The 17,964-nt window shown below is 41.0% G+C and overlaps 1 protein-coding gene across 2 annotated transcripts; it reads right to left on the bottom strand.

Annotated features, from left to right (window-relative positions):
- Window positions 1-1,348: 1,348 nt before the first annotated feature.
- OSGIN1 (oxidative stress induced growth inhibitor 1) lies at window positions 1,349-12,055 on the bottom strand. 2 transcript variants are annotated; one of them, XM_075101697.1, is made up of 6 exons: window positions 11,905-12,054; window positions 7,519-7,621; window positions 5,218-5,354; window positions 4,708-4,899; window positions 4,282-4,373; window positions 1,349-3,613 (listed from the first exon to the last, which is right to left on the bottom strand). In XM_075101697.1, the coding sequence occupies exons 2-6, from the start codon at window positions 7,601-7,603 to the stop codon at window positions 2,626-2,628; spliced, it is 1,494 nt and encodes a 497-aa protein (XP_074957798.1). In that variant the 5' UTR covers window positions 7,604-7,621; window positions 11,905-12,054; the 3' UTR covers window positions 1,349-2,625. The 2 variants fall into 2 exon arrangements, with proteins under 2 accessions (XP_074957798.1, XP_074957799.1); XM_075101698.1 differs by lacking the exon at window positions 4,708-4,899 and having other exon boundaries at window positions 11,905-12,055.
- Between the last annotated feature and the right edge of the window lie 5,909 nt (window positions 12,056-17,964).

The following is a 17,964-nucleotide window of genomic DNA, read 5'->3' as shown; positions in this document are numbered from 1 at the left end:
CACAGTGACTTTGACCTTGGTGATGGGAAGAGTAGCATTTTACTTGACACCAATCCTATGCCCTCATTCCCAGCACACTACAATGCCCTTAATTTTTTTTTGTTTTGTTTTATTTATTTTGTTTTGTTGTTTTTTTTTTAAGATGCCCTTTGGCTTTTGTTCTCGGCTTCATTTGCTTTTGATGTAGGAATTTGAGACCTGCTGAAAATAATATTTTTAGCAAGGTGAACATTGATCACTGATATTTTTTTCTAGCAAAGAAAAAATTTGTTCCTCTCCTGCAGAACAGCACAATCCTACACTGCTTGGGACCTAAGCTCTCAAGAGGAGCATAAGGCAGGGTGAAAGCAGTATCAGTTCATCTCTTCTGGGGAGTACAAAATACATGTAAGATGGCACAGGACCACATTATCCATGCTCAGAAATCCCCATATTGCCAGGATAACAGCTTCAGGGGAACAGCTACCACCTCATTTAGAGCAATGCTACCCAAGAGAGCCCTGGGGGCATTACCACCCCTCTGGCCGATAAGTAATTACACAGAACACACAACACTTCCGTGCCCACAAAATCCTGAGGGCCCTCCAGTCACAGCCTTCAGAGAAGAATGAGGATTGGTGTTTTAACACATTGAACCAGATTCTTCTCAGAGCTGTGCAGTAAAAAAAGAAACAAAAACAAACCCACAAAAAACCAAACACCCAAACAAAACCCCACACCAAACCAAGAGGCAGGAGATAAGCTGCAATAGGGGCACACTGCAATCAGTTAAGGAAATACTCCACATTTCTCAAAGGTGGTCAGATGTTGAATGGGCAATCAAATATTGCTAGTACAACCTCCATCCTAGGAGATGCTCAAAGCTCTCCTCAACAAGGCACTGAGCAACCAGGTCTAACTTCAAAGCTTGCCCTATTTTGGGGCAGTGGGGAGGGAATGAACCAGAGACCTTCAAATGTCCCTTCTGATCTAAACTGTCTTATTGGCTTACTGGACTAGGCCCTGATTCAGCATTTTTCCAGACAGGAGAAGACAGTAGGCAACAGGAAAGAGACCTAAGATCCTCTAGGCAAGAACATGCCTGGCAAATAACTTGGTTTGGTATTGTGTTTTAGCCTAACAAGAGACAGACACCACCAAAGTACTCCACAAGGATTCTCCATCCTACTGGAGAGAAAAGACAAACAGAAAGCAAATCCATAGTGTTGTGCTCCCAGGGAGCAGAAAGCTGCAGGATTTAGCAAGCACAAATCACATGCTGGTGCTTGCCAGGAAGCTGATGAACAGTTCATTAAATCTTCTCTGGGTCAAAGATTCAAAGTCAGAGTTAAAAAAACCAAACACAGACTATGTCTGAAATAATTTTATTGAAAAATTTCATACAATAGTCAGTAACAAAAATATTCAAGTGTGATACAGCCACACCACAGACAAGCTTCTTGCACATCTCAGCTCAAGGCTGGTTCATTTACAAACAGCCAGTGTCTCCACATACTCAGCTTTCCAGAGACTTGTGCAGCATCTGGTCATGTCAGTGAGTTTCAGTGGCACACAGTACCCACCCACCCCAGCTCATTCAAAACACTAACTGAAAGCCTGTAACAAAATATTTTGCCAATAAAAATCTTTTGGAAAACTAGTATTAAGAAATTGTTATATATAGCATAAAACTACCAAAAAGTGACTGTGTCCATTTCCCCTTTACATAAATAGTATTCTTAAACATATTAAATTAGAAATTCACAAAATATGTTGCATCTTTCTGAAATACTCTGTGCAGCAGAAGCTCCATACAGTACCTGGGCAGTTACAAGACAGACCAGTAGCTCCCCTTTAGTTCTGCTGTCTCTACAGCAGCTGCCAAGAATTTGGCTATTGCAGTTTTAGGATTTAGGAAGTAGAAAGCTGCAGGATGGCAAACCAAGTGTTTGTAAGTCAGTACCATTCCTTCTCAAGAAGGAGAAAAATTCATCAGAGGAATCTCCTGATTAAAAATATATTAGATATTAGTGTTGCTGGTGTCAGGGAGACAATACAGTTTTGACTGTTTCTATGTCAGTTTTTATTTGCAAAGTACCATTTCATGTGCCAGAGAGGTACCTGCACCATCTTTCAGTGATTTCTGGTCCAATAAGACCATACAGCCAAGCCACAGGAGCAAAACAGCTCCAAATCAGGAGCAAAGCCACATCAGCTTACTTTGTTTTATGAAAAAAACCACTCTAAGACACGGACGGGCATGGGGTTGTCAGCCTGCTGTCTGGCAATAATTAACGTTGATTGTTCCCCAATTCAGTTTTCAGCAACCTGGAAGGTGTTACACAGAAGAGCAATCGCTATCTTGCCCTCTGCTTTTCCAGGCACAAGATTCAAAGTCCCTGCAGCCTTCATGCACAGCTAAGCAGGACAGGAACTGAATCCCCAGGTACTGCTGTGTATGAAACCCACTCTGTATTTGGTGACTTAATCTTCTCAAATAACTCAGCAAGAACTTAGTAACTCTCTGCATAACCTTGGAGAATACCAGGAGTGGGCTTTACATTTGAGGATGTACAAGTCAGAGGACTTGCTTCTCTAAGAAAACAGCAGTAACCCATTCAGATGCAGTCAGCATAGGGATTTTCGTTAGGGGGGATTTTTGTTTGCTTTCTTTAACAGAGATCTGGCAACAGCCAGAGCCCCTCCCTGTACAAAGCGTACAAAGTTATCTCCAGCTAGAGGTCCTAGAGCATAAAGCCCTTTCTCCTGAGTGCATTCATAGGTGAATGGGTCAACATCTATGGGATTCCTCTTTGGATTGACTGGTTGGTCACTGTCCATTGCCAAGTCCATGCCATTATTTGGCAGAAAGGAGAGGTTGGGGTTTGAGCCAGTTAGAACAAGAGCCATGGAAATTTTATAAGCTTTCTGGTAGCCATTCTTGTCTTGAATGATACATTTCTTGTCCTTGCCAAAGGATAGTACATGATGTTCAGGAAAGCTAACGTAACACTCATAGGGCCCAGCACAAGCAGCTGACTGTTCTTTCATCATCTGATGGACTTTGTGGTATTCAGGGTACATCATTTTGGGGAGCTGGTTAAAAATAAGACCTGGATCACTGACTCGCCTCCGAAAAACATGGATTACTGGAATATTGCAATGGTGAGCAAAGAGAATCGCATCAGCAGCTGTCAGACCAGCACCTACAATCAAGACTGGATCTGACATGACGCCGATGTTCTTCACTGCTTCCTCTAGGGCAGACAGTTGGTGATGGACATAGGAAAGGTTCTCACCCTTGACCCCAAGCCATGTAGGACCATCATATGTTCCCGTAGCTAAGACCACATTCTCTGCATAGATAGAGAAGGGCTCTTTATCACCTTTCACAGTTTTGAAAAATCCATCCACCTGAAAGACCTCTGTACTTTTCTCATTGAGGTTCCAGAGTGAGTCACTACTCTCCTGCAGATCTTTTTGTGCGTGGTTGGAGATGCTCTCTGCACTCACTTTCTTCACAGAGGTCACAACAGTATCACAGCTGAAGTTCTTCTGCAGTCCTTTCTTCATCACATAGTGTTGGTAATATTGAGCAATGTCTTCTGCTGTGGCTCTATTGTTTCTGAGGCCTCTGTAATATAGTACAAACAAAGGTCAAGCAGCAGTTAAGTAACAGACTGGACTTTTGCCCCTCTTCCACTGAATGTATCCTAAAGCCATCTCTCCTGGCACTACCAGAGAAGACTTATCTAGTTTCCCTGACTTCAGGGATAGCTTAGCTGGTGTATAAAGGTCCACAAGCTGTTGGACAGAGGCAGCTTTCTCTAGCATGAATCCCATCCCTAAGAACATGGTTGCTCATTTATACCTTCCTCTCACATCTTGCTTCCATTCCATTTTTAACTCCTGGACTTTTTAAGCTTAATTGTTACGCTTCTCAAGAGCGGAAGCACCTCACAGGATGCACAGTAGCCGAGATGATGATCTTAGTCATTAGGGACAGCAGCAGTAGACATAGAAGTCAGATGACCATGCCTTTTCCAAGGTTTATTCAGAACTCATGGTCTCTGTGATCCATCTCCCCGGTGGATGTTGAGAAGGACACATTCCAAGCAGCACTGCAACTTTACCTGAATCACTGAATGCAGAGTGGACTTTTACTGGGGGGTGGGAGGGTGTCCTTTCTCTCACTAGAAACATCTATTAACAGATGGGTAGCTACATTCAAGAAGTCCACTCCACTTGAGGATCCCAAATAACCTCCAATGTTTGCAAATAATCACACCATAGATCTCTTACCTTCTCTTTTGCTTTAGCCAGTCTTTGAATGGGAGATCTGGGAGTCCCATCCAGTCCCCTCTGCTCAGGGTAATCATAGAGCCCTCGATAGACTGAAACAAGAAACACCGTAAAAAGACTTTCAGTAATTTAATGTAGGAAGTGAAATGTAATTTTGTCATGTTTCAATATGGCACAGATCATGAAATCAGCGATTTCCTCTGATCTGCTGTCATGGATAAAACCATCCATGTTCTCCAAAAAGAACAATAGACTGGAAATATAAATGCCTCTCATGCTTTTTTCCCTTTTAAACTTTCACTTGTCTACATACATAAAATCAAGCATAGCTGACTGGCATATTAAGGGAGCTTTTGCCTCTCCAGTCAACACATTTGGCTATCTTACAACATGCAGACCTAAGCAGTTAGGCTTCAAGTCACATACATGCCAGGCACCACCAGGAGCGTTTCTGCCAAGAACCAGGTGGGGGATGGCTCTGTTAGTCTCATGCCACCAAGTGAGGACAGATTCTGCTGTTCCACCAAAGTCTGTGTCTGGACGCTGAAGAGTATCAAACAGAAGAGCCACAGGGCTATGGGATCGTCCTTCCAAGCCTTCAGACAGATACTCCAAATCCTAAAAGAGACAGATCGAATGCTCAAAATGTGTGTCCTGCTAGGCAGCAGACTGCTTGTCACTCCAGTATTCCCAATCAGTGGTTTTGGAGTTCTGTGAAGCTCATTTACTGGCACAGAGCCTGTTATTGCCCAAGAACTACCTCAAGGATCTTAGCAGCAATGCTGGCATTTCATACACGAGAGAGCTGGACAGCTAGAAGTACTTTGCTTAAGGCTCATTCTGTCTGTGTACTTTGAAAATTCAGTATATATATCACTTAAAATATACCCCTAGGATGCTTTACTATGATGTTATACTGTTTCCCTTCACACAAACCTGGTCCAAAATTGAGATATCTGGTGCCTCTTCCAGTTTCCTCTGAAGAATGGGATGAGGATGAATAGAGTGTCTTTTTAAGTAAGGGACATAGCCTGACAGCAAGTATGAGAGACAGATTCCTGAAGGTCCATTTCCTAAAAAGACACAACGGAGAAGAATAAATACTCCTGCAGATAGAGCAGCCATTTGAGAAGTACTTCTAATATCCAGACCAGTTCAAAGGATAAGACACTGCTGCAGATACAGGGGACCTTCTACTCCAAGTTGACCACGCACCTATTAGATGCAGCTGGGGAAGTAATTTTACACTCTTATGTCCCCCTTTTCATCCTCAGTTGCATCTATTTTCATTGCAAGGTCTTAAGAGCTTGCTCAGAAGACATTGAGTTGAACAAGCCAGAGGTTAAGCTCACCTGAACCTTGAAGTCTCTAGCATGCTGAAGAATTGAGTTATTGCTCATTAACTTCCATAAAGGTTTAAAGGCTGGTCACATACTGACTGGGGGTCTCAGCTCTCCTGAATGCACATTTCACACCAGTTCATTATGCACAGGATACAGAGTAGGTCCAGAAAAGAGAGTGACAATTAAAGTGAAGGGGAAATAGCTCTGCTCGGTAAGAAACCCCATCTAATCAGGGCTATCCAACAATAGCCTGTTTGATTAACAGGTCTTGAGGACCCTTTTAAATGGGAACCAGCCCTACTATGGTACTGCAGGCAGTGTGTTAAGGAATAAAAGTCTCTGTGTCATGCCAGGACACACACCACCACCACGCCACCCCCCAAAAACCACACTTCGAACAAATTGCTGAATGACTGAACTCCTCCTGCTGACCACCAACAGCAAGTGGAAAAAGTTGATATATGCAACTCCAAAGCCATTGAGAGTAGCCTGTGAAAAGTTTTCACATGGCTGTTCTCCAGTATGTTTAATATTTTACAGTGTCTGCGTAACTAGGTGTCAGCCTCTCTGGATGCTCAGGCTTTGCTGCTCACTACTATGTGACTAACCACCATTACATAATGCAGTGACGATGTAGGGGAGGAGAGCTGAAGTGACACAGCAGCCTGCAGCAGGCTGTGTTAACACAGTGCCCATGCTGCATGCATGAGCATCTGGAGCAAAGGCTACTTCTAGAAGGCAACTGCTTTCATGAGGCTGCCAGCACAGCACAGGAAGTCCACAGTCTTCTCAGAGCAGGGCCTGGGGAAGTAGCTAGAACCTGTGTGCAATGTCCAGCTGCTGTGAAACAGCTGAGTTTCTTCAGTCCAACAGCCTCCTCAGAGCACACATCTTCACACTGGTGCTTCTGAGGCTCTAGTGATATATCCCCATTGGGTCCCTGCATAGGTGCACTAGGGATGTACCAAAATATCCTCCCTCCCACCGAAAAACTTGTACAACTGGGCAGTACAAAGTCACTCTCAGACTAGAACCTGCTGGTAGTAGTGTCCTTCTCAAACCTGCTTTATCAAGGATTAAGTGCAATTTAAGTGGTGCACTAACTTTGGACTAGTTCTCTTGGGGGCTATAACTTTGATGACGGATAAGGAAGGAACCCAGCTCTACAAAGTATTTAAGCACATGCTTAGATGAACAGGGTCCAACACCTGTGCTCAAGCACAGCTCATGATTGGCCACAGAGGGGAAGGTACTAACATCACTACTCATACTTTGCTCCAAAGATCACCTCACATTACAAAGCTCCCCTCTTGCAAGGGAGACAGGACGGTTACTACATAACCTGCTTTCTAAACTGGTAGAAAACCTAGTTTTTCACCATTCTATTAAATCTGTATAAAATCAGTGTAGCTGACTTACACTTTAAAAGGTAAGACATCTATGCAAAATTGAGATATTAACAGCATCTGAAGCACCTTCTAAACACACAATGGGGAAAAAAGATAACACAAACACACCTTCAATTCAAGCACTACAGATAATCACTTCACAGTGGGTTGATTAACTATCTGTAGTGAAGAAGTTTCAAACCCTTTTAAATATCCAACCAAGAAAAACCAGGCCCAGCTAAACTGATGCCCACAAGGTTACCAATTTTTCTATTTAAAAAAGTAGCACGTGTTTTAATTTGTCAAATACCTAGTTCCCACTCCCCACAACTCTCAGTGGTCTTTTTCTTAGTACTAGAGAAACTTTGGCTGTCAGGGAGAGAAGGCAGAAACAGTGGCCAGGCATTTCTGGTTTGAGTAAGAACACGTGGAACGAGCTGAAGACCACAAGTCCATAGCAACAACAGCACTAGAGAAAACAGCAATGCTGGCAGGAGAAAACTTACCTATAATCACGACAGGCAGTGGCTTGAACCCACTTTTACTCTGGGGTCTGTTCAATAATCCATACATCTTCCTGTCTGGAAGCATTTAGGTTCTAGAGTCTACCTGTTAAAAAAGTGCTTTGAATTACCTGGTTTTGTTTTGTGTTTTTTTTTTTTGTTTTTTTTTTTTTTTTTTTTTAACAAAACACATGACTTCTATAGCCTACAAACCCAGGTTGACCTGAAGCATTATCCTTGCATTGTAGACCATCACATTACACTTCTACACTCAGGACAGGCCTGTTTATCTTTTTCTCCTCCTGCCCACAAAACCTAGAGGATGATTCCCTGATTATACCATTAAAAAAAAAAGACTATCCTTATCTTTCTCTTCCACACTCAAATTCCAGGCCCTCCAAAACAGCTGGCAACTTCAGTAACCCCCGACTACAGTAACTGATCTGTTGCATCTTGTTAAAGAAAACTTCACTTCTGCCAATACTGTGTAGAAAAATAGAAAAATATTATTTCCATAATTATGAACCCATTCATGAATGCTTTGTACTTTTTAAAGCAATTTGTGCATGTATTGATAAGTAGAGCAAACCTCACTCAAGTCTTCTGCTCAAAGACGGGAAAACTTTTGGCTGCATTTTCAAATATGTGCCATTCCATCACTAAAAGGGTTTTTGATAAGTACTAGTTTAGTTCCTGAACCTTCATTCTTAATTTTCCAGAAAATAGAGAGTTCTAGGTCTAAGCAGGTAAATAACAAGTCTTTAAAATAAGTTTACCATAAATTTATTATCTTGGAGACTAAGGTGTCATTAGAGTGGAATCTACAAAACTCATCTGACTATCTGCACCACCATGAACAGTCAGTGAATCAAAGTTTTTTTCCATTCCTGCAGGACTCCTACCATGTCAAATAATGACTTTAGTTTCCTAGGGAATTCAGCTATACTGTCACTAATCCAGAGAAGTGAAAGAGTTATTTAAAACAGTAAAATTGAAGGTTTGAAATTCAGCATAAGCTTTTAAGTTATTCTACAGAAAACAGTCTTTTCTGAAAACATTACTCATTTTGGAAAGCTAAGAAAAAAATCCACTGAATGGCATGACTTTATTCAGTTGGGCATGCTCTCCACACCCTTTTCAAGTGCAAAAAGATCTTTGGCAAGCGCGCCGCACACTCCCATAAGGTCTGGCACATCACTGCCTTTGACACAGGTATTGCAGCAAATGTCATCCTACAAGCGTAATGGCTCAACTTTAAGCCTGACATTTACATCACCAGCAACTACAATAATGCAGTTAGACCCTGGTGATTGAATGAGCAGCCAGAAAGCCACAGGTAAATTTAGGATTTGCAGAATCCCAGGCTTCAGGAGGAGTCTTTTAAGTACATTTGCCTGCAAGGATGTGATAATTCTTCTCATATACACCAATATACAGCCATCACCAGGCTCGACAGAGCTCTTCCAAGAGGACTGGGTTTATCCGAATAGAGACACACAAGGCTTACAAGCCAAATTCAAACTAGCAGCTTTGTCCAATTTTTTGATCACGGTTTAGTAACACTTACTGGTTGCCTATTACACTTAACTAAGCATTAGTCTAGGAGACTCATGCATTTTGCCTGACAGGGCAAGAACCACTTAAAAGACATAACAGTCAGGCTTTCTAATTTAAGTTGTTTCAAGTGTCTAACTTTGAAGAGAGTTGCATTTCAAGGAAATGTACGTTTCCAGTTTAACTGAGACCTGAAGTTAGATGCACACACTACAGAAGATGAACACTTCCATGTGTTGTGTCCATACCAAGGCATGCATCAACCCCTTAAGGCATATTTAACCCAACCCTGGTAGCTACAGGAACACAGCCTAACTGCCCAAATATTTCCCCACACTTCTGGTTAGGCTGTCGCATGAACAAAAACCTGCAACACCTTCAGCAGATAGTTGTGTAAATTTACCCCCAAGTAATTCCCTACCACAAAACTCCAGAGTTGCAATTGGTAGAATTCAGCACTAGCACTTGAGATGGCCAGAGACACCAAAGGAACAGGACACTGGTGAGACGAGTAAGGTATTCCCCTCAAACCAGCTAAATCACAGTACCTATCTGAAGGTTAGCAGAGGTTTCTTCTCCATGGTGAGAAATAAAACCCTCTCCATGGCTGTACTACACAAGAAGACAAGTTCTTATTAATTTTTCTAATGCAGAGTGCACATCTTATTTCTGTGAAACTATTGGGAGTCTGGAAGAGGGAAGCAAGATCTCTGGAAGCAACCTTCCAGGTTTCTGTTCCATAGCACTCCACAGCAGCATGCACAGAAAGACTGCACTCTGTAGACAGTGGTAACCCAGCAACATCCATGGGATTTTTGCTGGAAGCAAGGACTGCTGAACCAACCCTGTACATCACATGGCAACAGTTCCAGGAGAGCAAAGCCAGCACAAAAATAATGAGCCTGCAAGCCCGTTTGTAAGACTTGGGTGCAAAGTCATGCTGTTGCGTGTCCGCATTTTTCTGGGGGACCCTGAAGGGGACAAAAAAAGGCACAAGACAGCAGAAGCCAGCCTGGCATTCTTGTTTCCTTTAGAGGAAGGTTGCCTTGGCTCCTGGCCATTGCACTATACCACCCTACCCCACCCTCAAAGAGCAAAGCAAGCAGCCGCAGGCTCAGTGATAATGGTCTCTTCATTTCACCCTCCTCCATTCTGCACCTTCTGACACAAAAAAAGAAGCATTTGCTGGAACTAAACCAAACTAATGGCTAGAGGAGCACAATTGTTATTCTGATGAAATTACTAGATCCATGCACATACATGACCATTTTTAGTCATGGTTTTATTCAGGATTTGGGTTCACAAAAGCCCATAATGACTATTTTAGTGCTATGCACTTTGTTTCCTAAAGTTTTGACACTGGATAATTCTATCAGCACAAGATTAACTATCAGAGATGCTTCTGTTTATCCTAGCATGTCTCTACAAATGGGAGAAGTCCCTTCTACATCCTATAGCTGTTGCCTCTATAATTCATAATAATTCTTTTTTAAGTAGAAAGTGAACCAGGTGCTAAACCTGTCCATACCTGTTCCCATCCCGCAGGCTAAATGTTTGACTTCTGGGAATAAAACTAAGCTCAGAGCATCTCAGGCATTTCAGTTTCAAGCCAAATGTTCACTTTTCCTGTCATTAGAAGTAAAGGTGGATTATTTAAAAAAATTTTTTTTTTTTTGCAATCTTAGAATCAAGGGACTACATATACCTCGATAACCTGTACAACTAATATAGTGTAGCAGATGAAAGCCTGTTCTTGCAGAGGCTATTGGAAAGCATACAGGACATCGAAGTCCATTTCAAATCTACACGGAAATAGTTAACAAGAGAAAGCCTGAGCTAGCATGAAACCCAAGACTACCCTTCTCACCCTCCTTTTATGTAGAGTAGGCTCCTGGGCACTCACACTTAGTCACAGCTTAGTGACACAGATCCCTGTTCTGGCTCCTGCTTTAGGCTTCCTACTTTAAATGGGTGTCTCTTTCCTCCTCTTCATTTGGAAGCATGCCACAATCTCCACAATTTATCTCCTCACTGCTTCCAAAGCATTTCAGTGTCTATGCAATGTTACATAATTGTTCTGGCTTGGAAAAGCACCCAGCTCATTCTGGACCAAACTCTGCATGCCTCCCCGACACAGCCTAAAGCCTAGAGGGACTATAGCTCACAAAGTCAGTCAGTGTGGCTCCTAGTAGTTCCAGGCTGCACAACCGAAACAGGTTAAGTGAGTAAAAGAAAAAGCAAAGACGCATTTAGCAAGACAATGACATTAAGTGATCTTTAGCAGAAATAAAAAGCCAAGTCACATCAGTCTGCACACCAGAGCAAGTAGCTCTCCCTAGAACATCGATGAGACTTTTGCCCAAGCAAGAACCACCAAGTGTGACCGGTACAGCACGTGGGGAGAGTTCAAGAGAGCAGTGCAGTCAGTATATATAAATAATGGAAGGGAATGAAAGAGCTACCATGACACTCAGATTTGAACAAGAGCAGTGCTAACACAAATGCAACAGTTTTCTTCATCTTCTTTTCTTCGTCAACCCATTCATTTCACCAGCGGTTTTAAAAATGTAATTAGTGCTTTTAAAAAAACCAGAAATCTCAATAGCTTTTACATTTTATATTTGCCTAAAAGTTTCAGAAGTTTGTTTTTCCCTATCCATTTGCATTATCACTTTTTACATGCCAGGCCAGTTACCCCACAAACACAATTAAAGTACATGAATCCATACTTATGGTACATAAAAATACCTTTCTAAAAACACCCCTGTGATAGTCAGACAGCAATATTACAGTATGTCAGGCAGAGCTCTCTACAACTACTTACAGCCTTCTTACCTTTAGCAGCAAGTCCAACAAGAAGTGAGATCTTTATGAAAATGCCTGTACAGTCAGGAAAGCCAACGAAACTACAAGTCTTGAATCCTGCCTCTGCTCTAAGACAGCTGTTTAAATATAGTAGGTTACCAGCATTAAGAGACAAGAGGAGGAGCTGAAATGAATGGAGGTGGAGCAAGGAAAATACTTATAAGCATGAGTCAGCAGGAATATTTCCCTTCCCAACTTGTGAATGAATGAATGAATACCTTAGTAATGTTGATTTGACTACCCATGCATGGCAGAAGTTCTGCACTGAACAAATATCTTCATTTTTAACCCTCAGGGCAAATTAAGATCTAGGACTTCATAAAATGCAGTGCTTCTTGTGGCAGAACTGTTTTTTACCTCTGTATTTAAAAGAAAAAAAAGACTAGTTATAATTACTGGTGGGAATAGAAGTGATAGGGTATCACTGTATGCTCGTTTTAAAGCTAGTGATCTTTTTGGCCATGAAAGGACAAGAAAATGTGATTACTTTCTTCCTACTTTTGACAGTTTATGGCTTTAGTTTCACCTTATTACAGCATAGATACAGTGTATCTGAAAAATATAGGCTTCCATTTATATTTTTCTTCAGTGAGATAAAGTCTTCTAAACCTGTTGCACAGCAGCAGTAAAATAAGTCAGACTACTTCCTGTAAAACTTAAAACATACCAGGACTTTCATCTAAGGTATCTTACTCAATTCAGTGGAATAATGGATCCAGCTTGCTAAATTTAAAGTACCCTTAACAAATGAAATACTATTTGAACTGAATGGTTTGGCACTGATTTAAGTGCTGCATATTTTTATCTGAGGCCATCTGTTTTGAAACTACAGTCTCCAGGAAATCAGGAAGACTGCTGATACCCAGTTAAGATACATACTTTCAACCATGTGATACAAAAGATAAGAACAGTTCATGAGAAGGAATTCTGTACTCAAGACCCACATCAAAGTAGGATACTTCATAATCTATTTTAATTCCACCAGAATAAGTTGTTTTAATAAATATTAAGCCATTGTTTCACTTGAAATTTAACTAACAGTGATCCCTCCAAAAATCTGACTCAGTAAATACTTGTCAAACTGAAGGATGGTTTTTAAGGTCTCTTTCAAGTTACCTGGGCCTTTATCCAAGGTAGTATTTGCACCTTAAATAACTCATACTGTTTTTTTGACAGGAGCAAAGGCTTTTATACATATTATCCAGATATTTATTGGCAGGTAACAAACGTATCCATATCAGTCAAGGAAAACTTAAGGTTCCAGAGAAATTAAGGCATTTCTTCTGTTAGGTGATTTAAAACTGTCCTGTTACTAGGTTTTTCAAAATCTATTTAAATATGTGGCAGTATTGCATGTCAAATATTTAGAACAAGGATGTTGAAGTCCATACTTGCTCATAGCATAGATACAAGAGGAAAAGATATGATGGTCTGGCAAGCTTTACAAGCAGAAAAATCAGGAATACTTCCTATGTGTGCAAGCCTGCAGCAATAAAGTTTTCCTCTATGAACAAGAAGAGGAGATCCTCTCCATTTGCCACAAGAATTTGGAAAAACCAGGATCTCTACCTCTGCAAATAAAGCCAGGATGTCTTTGCAAAACCACAAGCTCTATCATATTTTTGCACACAGTACAAATCTTTACAGGAAATTGTTCCTGTACAACCATAACCCACTGTCCTTTATTTGCTTGTACAATAAGAACATTATATACAGCAAATTGGGGGCTTCTTTTTTATAGATATCCCAACAAAACACATCACATGGAATACATATATTGAGATATATCTATCTCAATGTTACTGTTTGCTCTTGTATACCTTGTCTGGAAACAAATAATTCAGCCTACTCTGTGCACAAATTTACCAGAAGAGGAAGTAATTGTGCAATCTGCAGCTGGCCTGGCAGCCAGCCTTTGACCTACAAATTTATGCAATTCACTTGGATCTTCTTCCTGATGTATTGCAAACAGTATCATTCAGTTTAGTTAAGTGCCCAAGTAAAAAGCTTATATAGAGGTTTCCAGCATGACTTCGCACTATTTCTATTCATAGCTGTCAGACTATGCAGCCGACTAACAATACTAACTTCTTTATTTGCACAAACTGATAAAAACATTTTATTGGTGCACAAATTTAAGGGTCTTTAGGGCTTCAGATTTTTATGGAAAAAACTCTTCTTAACCACTAACTAGTCTGCAGGCTCATCCATTGATGTGTATTGCACTATACTCCAGCTGAGGAATCCACATCTATCACAGAGGGTACAAATAGATTTGTCAGACTTCAGCAGAATCTGTCAATGAAATTGATTATTTGCAAGGGTTTCTCCTCTGTTCTTTAAACTTTTTCCTTTTAAAAATAAAATAGTAAAGCTTAGCTTCTAATGAACATTATCCAGAAAACAGATGCTAAGCTAGATTAGCAAGACACCACCAAACAATCTAAAAAAAGAAAAACACTTAAGCAGCAGCTTTTAAAGAAAAGCTTTTTACAAAAGTTTGTTTTTTTTTTTTAAATGGGATCCATGACATTAAAGACCGCCTTCAGATAACATAAAGAATCAATTCTATCTTTGTCTGTACTTGCAAATACACAAGGCACAGGGGTAGAACACTACATTTGCTTTTATATGAATGAGCCTTGCCCATATTATAATGGTAGCTAGGCAAATCACTCCCTATCAGTGTGTAGAGATGAATTCAAAATACTGCGTCACTCAGTCTGCCTGAGAAGGTTTTGGCCTGCAGAAAAAAGGGGCAGGCTTCACCTGTAGTTATTTGTTCCACCTTCAAGCATTACTCTGCAGTTCACAGTATCAGCACTCCTGGGTGCATTTGTTGCCAAGGTCAGTTTGCTTCCCTTTAGGTCAGCCACAGTATAGTTCTCAGAACTCCAACAAGCTGATGCTGTGTTTTACCAAGGTGTAATTTGAAGAATATGCCAGGAAGTGTGACCAGAGACCTAGCGCTGTTCTGGGGGAACATTTTGCACCTGACCCATTCCCTGTTGCAAGAAATTTCCTTGTTTCAACTTGACTTTTCCCCTCAGGTCATTAAGTTCTACTCACCCATATCCTACCCTGTCAGATATCCCTGATTCTGCTGCCTCTTGGTTTGGGAGGAGATTCATGAGGAACATCCCTCTGGCATCATAATTCATTGCTGCTACCTCTGCTGCTGACAACTCATGGCAGAACACATCTTACAGTACCTCTCAAACATTCACCCTCCCCTCTAGCCAAACTTAAGGTGTACCATCACGCTGTGCCAAATTATCATGACACACTACATTGTTTCACACATTTGAACTCCATGTTCTGCTGGTTTTTCATAATTAAAGCAACACTTCCAGTATGATCCTCCATAGGCCACAGCAGTGCTTTGATGCTTTGGTGTTTCTTTCAATTATGATAAAACACAAATATAAAATTCTGCATGTTTTCTGTTTAAGAACACAAAGTGCTTCACTCATCCCTCCAGTGCAGATCATTTAACCTAAGGCAGAAGCTCAAATTCAAGCATTAGAAGACCTAACCAAGTATTTAAATTCTATGTGATCTCCACACAGTACCTGCAATCCAGCTTCACTCTGCTACTACCAAAAGCATCTCCACCTTTTCATACAGGAAAAATTTCACTTACAAAAGTATATATTAGCTTATCCAGCAAAACTAGAATCCACATATTTAATGATAATAAATGGTTTGACATCAACACTGAAAGATTTTAGTTGAAATAAAAAGAAACCAGGTAAAAAAACCCCACATTTGTCACTAACGCCATAACCTGGACCCACATCAACAAGATGCTCCCTGTAGATGTCCTGGCACCCTCAAAATCAGAAGACCCAAGCTGTGGCCGCACCACCTATGACAGCAGCTCGATCTGATGTACATTACTTGCTCTGCTAAATGACAGAGGTAAAGCAGCCATGGGGAATATAATTGCTAGGCTTGACAGAAAAAGGAGCTTAGGCAACTTCTAAGCATGAGACCCAGTCCCAGTTACACTTGTGACTTCCTACATGTGTTTGTGATTTCACATGGCTTCCTCTAAAGAAAGATTTGGGCCAGAGCACATGTCCTACTTTCCTGTGTCCCTGCCAAGGCCATATCTGTGTTCAAACTTCTTTTAGCGGTGTTTAGGCAGCTGGGTCCAAGGGGAGAGAAGTAAAGGTTCACCGCACCCATTTGCTATTCAAAGGAGCATTGACCTCCCAGTCAGATAAGTGACTGAAACATTCATCCTAGTAACCTGGAAAATTGTTTGAGAAAAGTAAAAAGCAAACCCTTAAGTTTTGTTGGAACTATTTTAAAACAGTGAATTTTGCTTTTCCCCTGCTCACAACTCATTACCTTGAAATCATTCTGTCTGTTCTAAGGGGGTTGTCTTCCTAAACCAATGAGACTAAAATAAAGATTGTCAACCTTCATTGTCCAGAGGTATCAGCCACTTCCACCACTGTGTCTTGAAAACATCTGTTAAGAAATAAACTTCTAAGAAATAAAACATACCCAGGAGGGCTATGAAGCTTTACTGCCTGCATCCATGCAGTCGTATCTCTGGCTACTCTGCAGTAAAGACTTGTGTGGGCACTCTAGTGCATACTAAAAATGCCCTATTGGGAGATCTCACATGGAGAATTAGCAAGGAAAGCATTAGCAGAGATCTAGCTAGTCTGCTTAAACATACCCTGAAAAAGACGTTCCTAGCAAGTACAAAGTAGCCCACTGTACTGTGGGGTAGCAGTGGGTATCTTGCAAAAATACAGACACTGAGTTCATGTGGAGTGCCCATGTAGAGAAGTAGTGCAGAGTGCTATGTGGCTATGCATGTGTTTCCACTGGTCTCCCTTAGAAAACAGGCCTGGATCACTGTTCCCTCCTCAGATGACAGTGTATGGCGATGATAGCCAAATCTAGTGTGCTTTCTACTTCCCAGCACATATGCATCTTTTCAAAAATTAGTAGGATGCAGAGGTACAGTCCTTGGGCTCAAGGGACTACAGCCATGCTTGTTTCCCAGAAGGACTGAGTCTTTGCAGATTCATTATTCCCCAAGTGCAACACACAGAAGAATGCTCAGCTCACAGGCACTGCACTCAAACCTCCATCATGACCTCAACATTGATGTGGTTTGGGGTAAAAGTAAACACATGCACTTTCATTTAAAACAAACAGCAGCTATGACCTAGTCAAAGATTAAACTGCACATGAAGCTGGTAGGGAATTTTCCTCTTATCTTAATGTCAATATATTCATAAATATTTACACGAGTTCAGGATAGCAGGATCATTTGAAGCCACAGCCTTTAGTCTCTACAAACTTATAGTCAGTATTCGGTTATATTCTTTTAATCTATACTGGCTTTTGGCAACTGATAGCTTAATTTAATAACAGCTGTATCATATTATGACATGCCAGACTCCGCAACTTGGAAGCATATGCCCAAAAGCAGAAAATATCCCACAAAAGTTAACACTTGTTGTTTCTTGACTGGAATAACCAATAGAGAAGAAACCTTGAAGTAGGAGGTACAGCCTGACTGTGAGCACTGGACATCCTTTCTGTACATGTTTTCCCTCAGGGCAAAACAGTTATTTTCAACTACAAGTGGGTAATTCAAAACTGGAAAAGCAGCATGTAATGCAATACATTTAATTCATTAGCACAAAATTTCATAAAGGGGGCTGCAGAAAGCCTTTGGAGATTCTTGGATTCATTTCCTTGCCACAGCTTAAGCCATTCTGCAGATCTTTAGCCTAACTTTTTTCCTTCACTTTATCAAGAATCACTTAATCAAGATAAAGAATTTAATAGTGTTCCTGAAAGGCTTAGAAACATGTACAGCTAAGGGCATCCAGAGCTAATATAGCCAACATCATCCATTTCCTTAAATAAAAATAAGCATTTCTGCAGCAGATTACAATATTTTTTAGCTGTGAGTGTTTACAAAACGACTGTGCTAGAGTTATGCCACAGCTTCCCACCCTTTGGGTTCATTTTCACCTTCCTCTGAAGCAGCTGATA

Source organism: Phalacrocorax aristotelis, chromosome 8 (assembly GCF_949628215.1).
Source record: "Phalacrocorax aristotelis chromosome 8, bGulAri2.1, whole genome shotgun sequence".
Taxonomy (NCBI): Eukaryota; Metazoa; Chordata; class Aves; order Suliformes; family Phalacrocoracidae; genus Phalacrocorax; species Phalacrocorax aristotelis.
Note: the sequence above shows the minus strand (reverse complement) of the source record. Positions and strands in the feature narration are given on the sequence as shown.

Bases quoted from the DNA above. Each gene is read 5' to 3' on its own strand.
- OSGIN1 (XM_075101697.1), bottom strand. From the start codon at position 7,603: ATGCTTCCAGACAGGAAGATGTATGGATTATTGAACAGACCCCAGAGT. The intron at 5,355-7,518 runs GTAAGTTTTCTC...GTGTCTTTTTAG, and splicing joins ACTGCCTGTCGTGATTATAG to GAAATGGACCTTCAGGAATC. The intron at 4,374-4,707 runs GTATGTGACTTG...TTCTTGTTTCAG, and splicing joins CTCCTGGTGGTGCCTGGCAT to TCTATCGAGGGCTCTATGAT.